This window comes from Canis lupus, chromosome 2 (genome assembly GCF_011100685.1).
Source record: "Canis lupus familiaris isolate Mischka breed German Shepherd chromosome 2, alternate assembly UU_Cfam_GSD_1.0, whole genome shotgun sequence".
In the NCBI taxonomy this organism is placed as follows: Eukaryota; Metazoa; Chordata; class Mammalia; order Carnivora; family Canidae; genus Canis; species Canis lupus.
Genome location: NC_049223.1, coordinates 68,917,339 through 68,929,181, shown reverse-complemented (window position 1 = coordinate 68,929,181; position 11,843 = coordinate 68,917,339). Strand labels below are relative to the sequence as shown.

The 11,843-nt window shown below is 59.4% G+C and overlaps 1 protein-coding gene across 1 annotated transcript; it reads left to right on the top strand.

Annotated features, from left to right (window-relative positions):
- Positions 1–1,541: 1,541 nt before the first annotated feature.
- On the top strand, positions 1,542–11,500 carry TINAGL1 (tubulointerstitial nephritis antigen like 1). Its single transcript, XM_038531310.1, has 12 exons — positions 1,542–1,696; positions 2,174–2,491; positions 3,469–3,532; positions 7,275–7,367; positions 7,568–7,682; positions 8,789–8,912; positions 9,000–9,150; positions 9,263–9,452; positions 9,562–9,607; positions 9,878–10,001; positions 10,785–10,830; positions 10,969–11,500. Exons 2-12 carry the CDS (start codon positions 2,182–2,184, stop codon positions 11,107–11,109), a joined length of 1,404 nt encoding a protein of 467 aa, XP_038387238.1. The 5' UTR covers positions 1,542–1,696; positions 2,174–2,181; the 3' UTR covers positions 11,110–11,500.
- Positions 11,501–11,843: the final 343 nt, after the last annotated feature.

Here is an 11,843-nt window from a genome sequence, read left to right as displayed (position 1 = left end):
GAGTGATATGGGGCAAAGGATGAGCCAGATGTCCTAGGGCCACATCCCAGCCCCCAGCCCTAGAACCAAACAGAAACTGACCCACAGAAGTGGGTGCTCTGGGTATGAGCTCTTCGGAAGGCAGTCTCCATCTCCTCCCCTGAGGATGTGATGTGAACCAATACTGAGAGCCTGCCTTGCGCCTGATGAATGGAGGTTAGACTCCACCAGGGACTTCCCAACTGGGAGGGTGTCGAAACCTGTAGTGGGTGACTAAGGGTGGCTAGAGGGAAAGGCACCAAGTGGTAGCTGGTAGGGCGCCTGCATTCTGGCTGAGTAACCTCAGGCAAGTCTGTTCTTCTGAGCATCAAGTTCCCACTAGGCTCTGTCCTCCAGGGTCCCTGCAGGGAGCAGCTGGCCAGCTCCTGGTGTGTTCCTGCTAGCGCTGGAGCCCTAGGACATTACTTGGCCCCGCCCTGCCCCGGCTGTGCCCTGTAACAGGGTGACTCCCTGCCCAGTGCCCCCTGGCAGGGGGTAACCCAGTCACAGATGCCTGTTGTCTTGTTCCCACCGCCCCGCCCCCCAAACCGTTCCCTAGGAGCTGGCCAGCTGAGGACATCCCTCGGCTGGGGGAGGGGTGGAGAAGTGGTCAGAGAGAGGGCAAAGGGAATCCCCAAGCCTAATGGATGCTTCCCCTTGGGGCGGATGTAGGGTGCCGGTCTGGGGACCGGAGAACAGGAGAACGTGTCCAGGTGTCAAATTTCATCCTCCCTGCTGTTAGAGTCCCAGAGCCAAAGACCCAACCTGCTGGAAGAGAGACTTGCGCAATGGTGAGGTAAAAGGTGACAGCGGGCCTGGCGGGACAGAAGTCCCATTGTTTGGGGCCCAGGCTGGCCTGCGCTAAGGGTTTATGCCCTGGGCAGGAAGGGGGGCTCTGTGGGGGGGGGACCAGCTGCCAGGGCTCTTGCCCCTTGGGCCCTGGAGGGGAACAGGTGCCAAGCAGGATGCCCTCGGGGTTGACAGAAGGGAGCAATGCTTGGCAAGGTGCCTGGGGAGGGCAGCCCTGAAGACCAGTGAGTTGCGAGTTACTGCGGGGCAGGGAGGTGGCCCCCACGCCACACCCACCCCACCCCCTCAAAGGATGAGCCGCCAAGGCCTCTGCAGGGACCTCAACCATCCTCCAGATTCCAATCATTCCCAAGAACGGAGGCGGCTTGGGGCGGCCCCAAGCCTGGGGGGCACTGTGACGGGAGCCGGGGGTGGGCATAACTGTTTTTATTACTGATTGGAGAGGTTCTGAGAGATTTGGGCTGCCCACACCCTCCCCACCGTCTCCCAAATCTCGGAGCTCCGCTGCTCCCTCTCCCCCCTTCTCAGCTGAAGCCCCCTGGGAAGTTCTTACCGATGTCAGACCTCAGTCCTTTCAGCTGCACTTGGAGTTCCGCGCCCTGAGGGAACGGCTGTCCGCAGACACCCAGCGAGGCAAATCACGTGCTCACGTCCCTCCTCGGGTCCCAGCTCCCGGGTGAGGGGCTACTCCAGGTGTGAGCCACGGGGCCCCTCCTCCTGCAGCCCTGCCCGGCGGGGGGCGGCGCTGCGGGCTGGGCGGTACAAAAGGCGGTCCCGCCCTGCACTCACTTGACTTTTGAGTGTCCCGTGGTCGCAGGAGCCGGCAGGCGGAGGCGCGTGGGGCAGCCTGGGCACAGCCCGTCCCCAGGTAGGGACCCTCCCCTGCGCGGAGGGAGGGGGACAGTCAGAAGGAAGGAACAGAGAGGAGGGGGCGGGCGGGGGGAGCATGAGGGCTGGCCGAGAGGGAGTGGACCGGGCAGAGGGACACGGAGGAGCACAAGCCAGGGGCACCCAAGTTAGGAATGGCGCTTGAAAGAGGCGCAGAGGGACCCAGATAGCAGAGAAGACCTCAGTCCAGGCCATGGGTGCTGAGCCAGGGGGGCACCCAGAATGCCACAGTCCCCACGGCCCGTCCTTGAAAGTCCCCAGGCAGGTCAGGGAGGGACTCCATTTCTCGCTCAATCCCCTTCCTGTCCAGGGACGGGGCGCGGGAATCGGGGTCTCTGACCCTGCCCACCCCCCTTGGACTCCCAGCCCCAGGAAGCTGGGAGATGAGGCCTGGGGTGCCGGGGAGTCTCTGCTGCCCACCCCCTCTGACCCCTGACGTCTGCGCTCCCGGGCCCAGGAGGCACCATGTGGCGATGTCCACTGGGGCTGCTGCTGTTGCTGCTGCTGGCTGGCGAGTCGGCCCTGGGTGCGCGCCGGGGTCGCGGGCGCCGGGAGCTAGCGCCGGGCCTGCACCTGCGGGGCATCCGGGATGCGGGCGGCCGGTACTGCCAGGAGCAGGACCTGTGCTGCCGCGGCCGCGCCGATGACTGCGCCCTGCCCTACCTGGGTGCTACCTGTTACTGTGACCTCTTCTGCAACCGCACCGTCTCCGACTGCTGCCCTGACTTCTGGGACTTCTGCCTCGGCGTGCCACCCCCTTTTCCCCCCATCCAAGGTGGGCACCAGACGGCCAGGAGGGGTGGGTCGCTTTGTCAACCCGGACTCAGCAGGGCTCAGGAGCAAGGCTGATGCATTGACATTTCCAAGGGAGACTTTGTAGACTCTGAGAGAGGCCCTGCCCCCCTGTCTGTGCCTCTGGGAAGTCCTGCTCTGGTCTAACTTGAATCCCTCCAGCAAGATTGAGAAAAGAGAAGACCCTGGGTCGGTGGGATTCCCAGCTGGCTCAGGAGGAAGGCACCCTTCTGCCCTTTCTCCCAGTCCAGTCTCCTTGCCAGACAGGGAAGGTGCTGGCCCCGCCCGCTGACTCACCTGGAGGCTAATAAAGGCTTCAGGGGTTGGTCAGGCTCTTCTTAGCCATTCCTCTGCCTTTGCTCAGGATTCTCTACTGGAGGTGGCTGGTCACACCTGGGAGATGAGGATGAATCTGTTCCTGCCTTCAGCCCATGTCACCATCTTTTCCCCAGCCCTTGTCCCTGTCACATAGAGGAATCATTTGAATCCCTTCCCGCGGTTCTGTGGGCCTGCGGGTTAGAGACTGGATACCTGGGTTGTCACCTCAAAGGGCCGTGTTATCTTAGGGGAGTCACTTGCCTTCTCTGGGCCTCGGCTTCCCCAGGCCCCTCTCACTCCTCATCTCCAAGTTTCAAGTCATTTAAATGGCAAGGGATCCAAGGAATGTTGTGGCTGGCATCCAGGTGGAGCAGGAGGGATCCAAGTTGGGGTCAGTGAAGAACTTCCCAGGGAGCAGTTGGTATGTGACCCTGCAGGAGAGGTCTTAAGAAGTGATAGTTTGACTTTAGTTTCAGTGAGGGCTGGGACATGCGTGCATGCATGTGCGTGCGTGTGCACACTGTGTGTGTGTGTGTGTGTGTGTAGGAGGATTCAGGACACCTGACTTCTGAGGACCTGGCCATCTCAGCCTATCGTCTCTGGTCCTGGTCCCACTTCTCTTCTCCTCTTCCCTCCCACCAGGATGTACACATGGGAGTCGCATCTATCCAGTCTTGGGAACCTACTGGGACAACTGTAACCGTTGGTGAGTGTTTGGATGTACAGAGGTGGCTTGCCTTGCGGTCTCTGTGGCCTACAGACTTGGCTCCAATTCTATCCCTGTCACTTACTTGCTGAGCCTCAGTTTCCTTGTCTGTAACATGGAGATTTTCACACTGACCATGTCAGCTTAGAAAACAACATTCTACAAGCATTCCCCGGGAGCATTCAGCCAAGGATGCCTGGCCCCAGGTGTGGCCCCTGACCTGGGAGAGGTTCCCTGTCCCTCCTCCTGGCTCAGGCTGGGCTACTGCCCCTCCCAACCTTTCTCCATGTCACAGGAGAATCCGGAGAAGGGGGCGCCAGGAAGGAAACCTCTGACTACAGCATCCGCTGCCCTGAACGGGATGAGGGTCAGGGATGGCTGGGCTGGAGGCCAGCCAACCTGCAGCAGGGCCTTCCCTGGAATGTGGTCTCTCTCCCTCCCTCCCCTTCCCCACCGTTCCCAGTGGGAGGATGAAGGGTCAGAGGGACCCCCCCCCTACTCTAGTCGGAGTCCTGCGATGGGAAGCAGAGAGGGGTTGAGAAGGGAGCCTCAAACGCCTGATGGGAATAATGGGGACCCTGTGGCTTTGAGGAGGCAGCCCTGCACCCACTCCACCCTGTGCCCTCTTTGCCTGGGACTGAGAGGCCCGAGGGAGGAGGAAACTTTTTGGAATGCATTACACATAAGCTGTTTCCATTGCCTCACTCGGGTGAGGGGTGCTGGGTCACAGTGAGAGTGGGGACTCATGAGGTTCTGTGTGCGACTGGCTGAGAGAATGTGTGTCTGGTGTGAGTGTGTGCGAATCATGCAGGTGCCGAGAGGATGTGTTTGTGTGTGTATGGTGTGAGTGTGTGTGTGAACCACGTGTGTGTGTTCCGAAAGACTGAGCGTGCCTGCATGATCTTGATCCTGCTAGTTCCTGATAAGATGCCTCTGGGCTTTGACGGGTTAACCTCTTTCCCACTCCTATCCCTGGGGCCTGGCCGCCCTGGGCCCCTCTGGAATGCTGGAACCTGCTGCTACCAGCCCAGTCTAGACCTGCTTGGGGAGCCCTGAGGGCAAAGGGGGAGGTGGCAGGAAAGGAGTGACCAGCCCACTGCCCCCGCGTTGGGTGGCCCTGTTCCTTGTGCTTGACACCTGAGTGAGGGTGTGGAGCAATGTCTGTGGGCCTTCCAGGCTGTGCGAGACCTCGAGGAATGCTTCGAGAGTCAGAGAAGGAAGGGGAACGTGAGGAGAGCCTCCCCTCCCACGCAGCCTCCTCTAGCCCGCCCCGAAAGTGCCCCCGCCCACTCCGGGGGCTGAAGAGCCCAGCCATACTGGGTTTGTTCCCCTTGAGGCTCCTTAAAAGGCAACAGGGGAAGGAGGCAGTTTAGCATCTTGTAATAGCAGAGTTATGAGCTTGTAAAAGCATCGTGGAATTCACAGTATTCCCTGCTCGTCGACACCTATTTATTAAAGACCTACTATGTGCCAGGCACTGTCCTGGGCCGGGTTGATGCAGCCAAGTGGGGCAGATGGTTCTGGTCTACACGCAAAGAAACGTATTACAGCCTGTGACAGGTGTGGACGGGGAAAGGAAACAATGGGGGATCCCGGTTTAGAGTGGAGTAGGGGCTTAGGAAGGCCACTCAGGAAGGGAGATAGTTATGCTGATACCAGGGAGGTGGCCAGGCAGGGAGGGAAGGTGAGGGAGCAGCTCGTGGTAAGGCCAGGAGGTGGGAAAGATCTCGCTGCAGCTGGAGCTGTGAAGTGGGAACAGAGGCCCCGAGGACGTGCAGGGCCACGTCCATGGATCTCATAGCCGTGCTGGGGGTTCTGTTCTAAGTGCCATGGGAAGCCACTTACAGGCAAACAATCTGATCTATGTCCTTGAGAGATCTCTCTGGCTTCAGAGCAGGTAGGGGATAGACTGAGGGGTATGTGGGGGGTTGAGAGGCAGGGAGCCTGGGTAGGAAGCCATGGCCATGGTCCAGGTGACAGGTGATAGGGACTGGAGGACGGTGGTGGCAGTGGAGGGGTGAGCGGCAGGTGAATCCAGAGCCTTCCATGATGTGCCATCCCAGGATCTGCTGATGGCGGGCATGGGAAATGGGGGTACTCCACGGACCTCAACAAGCTCTGCTTTGAACACGTGGGTAGCTAAGGTGCTGTGTCCTGAGTTGAGGATGTTAGGGACAGAGCAGCTTTGGGGGAAGGCAGTTTGGGCCATTTTAAGTTTCAGATACACCCAGAGGCGATGTGAGGAGGCTGGGTGGATAGGAGTCTGATGGGCCAGGCCCTATGCTAACTGCTTTACAGGATTTACAAAAGCCTGGCATTAAATCCCTGGAAGTGGGGATGATTCACTTCCTCATTTTACGGACAAGAACTCTGAGGGAGTTTGAGTAACTTACCTGAAGTCACATGACTAGTCATTTCAGCCCATGCTCTTAGCCCCTTCACTACCATGTCTCACTCATTCAACCAACAGATACTTCTTGGGTGGCTCCTATGTACCAGGTTTAGTTTTCTAAGCACTGAAGATACCAAACAAACCCTGCCCTCCAGAACCTTAGTGTCTACGAGGAAGCAGGTATGAAGAACACAAATAGCTAAATACACAGTGTGCCAGGTGGTGATGACATGCTAAGGAGAAAATAAAACAGGAAGCAGGAGAGGAAGGCGGCCAGGGCAGGCCTCCCTGAGAAAGTGACATCTGAAGAAAGACTTGGACATGGGCGCCTGGGTGGCTCCGTCGGTTGAGTGTCTGCCTTTGGCTCAGGTCATGATCTCGGGGTCCTGGCATCAAGTCCCAAGTCAGGCTCCTTGCTCAGCGGGGAGTCTGCTTCTCCCTCTCCTTCTGCCTCTGCCTGCCACTTCCCCTGCTCATACTCTCTCTCTCTGTCTGTCAAATGAATAAATAAAATCTTCCCAGAAAGAAAGACAGACAGATTTGGACAAAGTGAGGGCAAGCCTTGGGGATATGGGAAGAAAAGCAGCTCAAAGGCCCTGGGGCACGGAGCGCAGATGTTGTGAACAGTCAGGGGACCAGTCTGGCAGGGGCCTAAGGAGCCAGGACTTGGAGGAGGGGTCACAGAGAGGACAGGAGGACAGATTGTGCAGGGCCTCGTTAGCAAGGCAAGGACTTTGGCTCTTATTCTGTGATGTGAAGCCAAGGGAAGGTTTTGGGCTGGAGGATGGCATGATATGACTTGGGTTGAACAGGGTCATCTGGCAGCTGTGTTAAAAATATACCGAAGTGGGGGTGCAGGGAGAACAATGGGAAAGCTTCAGCAGAATCCAGGGGAAAGGTGATGGCTGCGGGAGGAATGAGATGGGGTTTGGATTTTGAATGTTTAAAGGCAAAGCCAGCAAGGATCTGCCAATGAATCCAATCAGCACCCGAGGGAAGGAGTAAAGGGTGACTCCCAGGCTCTTTCCATGGACTATAGGAAAAGCAGGCATGGGAGTAGGGATCAGAAATTCAGTCTGGGATGTGTGAAGTCTGAGCGGCCATTGGACATCCCCAGTGGTGACACTGGGTAGCAGCAAGATTCTTGGATCTGGAGAGATCCAGGCAGCAGAAATAAACTGGAGAACTGTGAACTTGAGGTTGACATTGAAAGCCACCAGGCTGAACGGGATCATCCAGGGGTTGTCTCATAATTCTTAGCATAGAATGTCAGGCCTGTGCTGACTTCTGCGGCCCCTTCCCTTCAGAGGATGCCCCCCCTCCATCTCTTCCTTCCTTCTGCTCTCCTAGCACCTGCCAGGAGCAAGGACGGTGGGAGTGTGACCAGGAGCCATGCCTGGTGGACCAAGACATGATCAACGCCATTAATCAGGGCAACTACGGGTGAGAGGCCCTGGAAATGTCCCCACTGGGCACAGACACACCTACATTCCCCTGAGAGGCATGTGCTGTCAGGCACATCCTCACTTGGATCCTGGTCATCACGTGGACACTTAGCCAGTACGCGTCTCTCCCGCCCATATGCACATAGCTCCAGGGCCCCAGCCTTGGCAGGTCTGTGACTTCCATCCCTTCTCTTGCAGATGGCGGGCTGGGAACCACAGTGCCTTCTGGGGCATGACCCTGGATGAAGGCATTCGCTACCGCCTGGGTACCATCCGTCCTTCTTCCTCTGTCACCAATATGAATGAGATTCATGTAAGTCCATCCTTGCCCACCATCCTGCCCTCTCCCCGTGGCTTGGGACCCCAGGAACCCTGACACACTGCCTCCCAATCCTCCAAGGGCCGGGGCCTAACCCTCTCCAATAGGCTGTGTGTTCCTGGACAAATCACTCCCCTTCTCTGCGTCTTAGGTTCTTGCCCATAACAAGATGTGCTGTGCACGAAGAGTTGATGCTCAGATTCTGAGTTTTGTGGTCTCAGCACGAGCCCCTTGGTGGCCTCCTCAGCCTGGGAAAAATGTTATTCCTTCCAGTAAAGCTGGGTCAGGGCCCAAGGGGCCAGGAGGTCACCTTGGTATTTTGGGAAGAGAAGGACAGATAGTCCTCTGGCTTTGGCTAAAGAGCCGGAATTCTCGGAAACAAATACTGACTTGGTGGAACCCCAAGGGAGTAGGGGGCTTCTCCCTTCCTACCACTGGGACCCTCTATGGGGAGAAACAGGAACCAGACCTGGAATAGTCAAAGGGTGAGGAGGGAGAACTTCAGCAGGTCAGGGCAGGGGCATAGGCTGCACGATCTGTCCGTCAGTGGTGGGCAGGGAGGAGGCAGCCGTTGGCCAGAACGGCCCTCCCTGCAGAGGGACTTGGGCTCAAGGCTGGGGTGACCAGACCCTGCCCCTGCCCTCACTCCCCTGGGCCTCTGCTATTTTCTGCCTCTTGCTGTTTGTCTTGGCGGCCTGCCCGGTCACAGGACCTTACTCCTTCTTCCCTCCCCAGCCCTGTAGGGCCTGAAGCCCAAGGTCCTGGTAGGAAGAAGGAAGTGTCAGATCAGAAGGTGCAGAGGAAGAATGAGGCAGGAGTTGAGAATGGAAAGTGGGTGACCCTGGCTTGACCACTTCCCTGCCAGCTTTATTTGTACAACAGGACTAGTCACCCTCACCTGACGCTGGGGAGGCACTAAATGATGCTTGGGTCTTCCCCATGAGTCAGTGTGGAGATTGCTGGGATCCCTCAGCAGCAGGAATGCTTCAGAACAAGCTGTGGAAGGCCCCAGACTCTTGGTGGCCCTTCAAAGCCAACGGGCCCCTGGGGGGTAGGCCAGGGCAGAGCAGGAGGCAGATGGAGTGGCTTTTGCTTTGCAGACAGTGCTACGTCCAGGGGAGGTGCTGCCCACAGCCTTCGAGGCCGCTGAGAAGTGGCCCAACCTGATCCATGAGCCTCTTGACCAGGGCAATTGTGCAGGTTCCTGGGCCTTCTCCACAGCAGGTATGTCCCGACGGCAGAGGCTGGCGCAGCGGGAAATGAGGGCTAAGGCCTGACTCCCCTGACGGCCCTTCCTCCTCCCCCCAACAGCCGTGGCGTCCGATCGTGTCTCAATCCATTCTCTGGGGCATATGACGCCTGTCCTGTCGCCCCAGAACCTGCTGTCTTGTGACACACACAACCAGCAGGGCTGCCGTGGTGGGCGTCTCGACGGTGCCTGGTGGTTCCTGCGACGGCGAGGGTGAGCGGCAGAGGGTGTGGGCAGGGAAGGGGACGTGAGGCCTGGGCTTTAGGAAGGGCCCCGGGCCGGGCTTCTCGTGCTCACCTGGCCTCGCTCCCTCCCGCTTCTCCAGGGTCGTGTCTGACCACTGCTACCCGTTCGTGGGCCGTGAGCAGGACTTGGCTGGCCCGGCGCCCCGCTGTATGATGCACAGCCGGGCCATGGGTCGGGGCAAGCGCCAGGCCACTGCCCGATGCCCCAGCAGCCATGTCCATGCCAATGACATCTACCAGGTCACTCCTGCCTACCGCCTCGGCACCAACGTAAGTTTGTGCTTGGTTGACGGGGCAGAGGGAGGGGAGCTGGAAAGTTGGCCAGAGGTTAGAACCTCACCCTTGATGCATACTCTCATCCTCACTCCCAACCCTCCAGGAGAAGGAGATCATGAAGGAGCTGATGGAGAATGGCCCTGTCCAAGGTAAATGCCTCTCATCCCGCCCCCTGGTTCCAGAAGCTTGTGTCTGCCTGAGACTGGGCACAGCACAGCAGCACAAGTAGTCTGTATAGCATTGAGCAGCCATTCCACTGGGGCTGGGAGTTAGGGGGACCTTGTCTGCTCCCCACGGGCAGCAGCCTGTGGGCGATACTTAGAGTCTTGGTATGGGTCTGGGCATGTATCTCCAGACTCGGGCATCTCCAGACCTGTGCTGTTGGGCTGAGCCGGCCCTACTCCGACCTCTGCCCACAGCTCTCATGGAGGTGCACGAGGACTTCTTCCTGTACCAGGGCGGCATCTACAGCCACACACCAGTGAGCCTGGGGAGGCCCGAGCGATACCGCCGGCATGGGACCCACTCGGTCAAGATCACAGGGTGAGGGGCTCGAGGGGGCCAGGGGGTGGGGGCAGCAGGGCTTGCACTCAGGGCTCTGAGCCTGCCTTGAATCCCCACCATCTCTCTGCAAAGCCCTATTTCCAAGAAGAGGAAACCAAGACATAAAAGGAAGAGGGACTTCCCAGGGTCACACCCAGAGGTGGGGGCCCTTTTAAGGTTTTCTAGGAACTCTTCCTTCCTGACACACTGGGATAAAATAACTCCTGTGAAATGCAGACACGGATTCCAGGGGTGGCTCGGGCCCTCCCCATCTCAGCACCTACCACAAAGCTGCCTGCCTCACTGACTCCCACACCCAGCATTCAGTTCCCCACCTGATATAAACACCCAGAGATGTTCCAGTCACTGATTTTCAATGGTCCAACCAATGCAATGTCCTTTGTGGTAGGAATTTGGGGCCTCCAAAGCACCCATGTTCTTGGAGTCTTCCATGTGGTTCTTAGCCCCGACCCCTCCCTGGCTCCCCCAGGGAGGATGGAAGGCAGGCAGATGTGTGAGGTCCCAGAGAACTGGTCCCCAGGCTGTGGGGCCCTGCAGGAGGGAAGCCCAAGTTCTCCTCCTTTCTGCTCATCCCCCTTCCATTATGCCGGTGATGCCCTCCCCCACAGGGTGGAGAGGGCACAGACTCCCGGAGCTGGAGACCTAGGGGGGTAGAGAGGGAGCAGAGTCTGGAAGGGGAAGGCCCCCGGGTTCCAGCCCCTGAAAGCAGGTGGAATCAGCTCTTTTCTCCCTCCGTGGCTCTGCCCCCACCCCTGCCTCTAGGTGGGGAGAGGAGACGCTACCGGATGGAAGGACGCTCAAATACTGGGTGAGTCCCCGAGCGGGGTGCCTGCGGCCGCTGCCTCCCCCCCTCCCCGGTGCCCTCCTCACCGCCCCTTCTCCTCCTCCTCCTCCTCACTCTCCTCCTCCTCCTCCTCCTCCTCCTCCTCCTCCTCCTCGTTCCCAGACGGCGGCCAACTCGTGGGGCCCAGCCTGGGGCGAGAGGGGCCACTTTCGCATCGTGCGCGGCGCCAACGAGTGCGACATCGAGAGCTTCGTGCTGGGCGTCTGGGGCCGCGTGGGCATGGAGGACATGGGGCACCGCTGAGACCCTGGCAGGCGCCGGGCCAGCCGGCGGACGAGCCCCTGGGGGGCGGCAGCGCCCCGCCCCGCCCCTCCCGACGCAGCTCCGGCGCAGGCGGGCGCCTGGGGTCTAATCCCCGCGGGTTCCGCTGACACAGCGCCCGGCCTGGGAGCCGCGGGCAGGCGAGGCTGGCGGAGCCCCCAGACCTCCCAGCGGGGACGGGGCAGGGCCTGGCCCGGGAGGAGCGGGCCTGCAGACCCTGGGCCCCCGGCACGCCCCGCTCAAGACCACTGAAGCCAGGACACCCCCAAGTCTGCAGCCCCACCACCCTGTCCCACCCCACCCCTGTACTATTATTCTCCAAAGATATTTATTTTTCTTTTCACTGTTTTAAAAATAAAAAGAGTACTGATAACTGTGGTACCTCGGGACCTGGGGAGTGGAGAGCCGGGCCCGAGATGCTGTGGCATATGGCGAGACCGTAGAAAGGACCGCCTGGGGCCTTGCTGGTTGGCAGGGGTGGGCAGACTAGAAATCTTAGCCTCCATTCAGCCCTAATTGTCAGTGGCCGTGGGCGCTGACCCACTCGGAGGTGGGGCACGGATGGATGGCATGGCCTTTGGCCCCCAGAGAGACATGGGCCCGTGGGAACCACCTTTCAGACGCTGAGTCAGCGCTGCCTGGTGGGGGAAGCCTGACCCACCAATCAGCAGAACTGGCGCCGGTGCCCAGCAGGCAAGGGGGGCACAGCCCCACAG

What these genes read in the sequence shown, in the direction of transcription:
- TINAGL1 (XM_038531310.1), top strand. Translation starts at nt 2,182, where the DNA reads ATGTGGCGATGTCCACTGGGGCTGCTGCTGTTGCTGCTGCTGGCTGGC. An exon ending in CACTCGGTCAAGATCACAGG is followed by an intron (nt 10,002 to 10,784) that starts GTGAGGGGCTCG and finishes CCCTGCCTCTAG; the next exon opens with GTGGGGAGAGGAGACGCTAC. An exon ending in GAAGGACGCTCAAATACTGG is followed by an intron (nt 10,831 to 10,968) that starts GTGAGTCCCCGA and finishes CCTCGTTCCCAG; the next exon opens with ACGGCGGCCAACTCGTGGGG.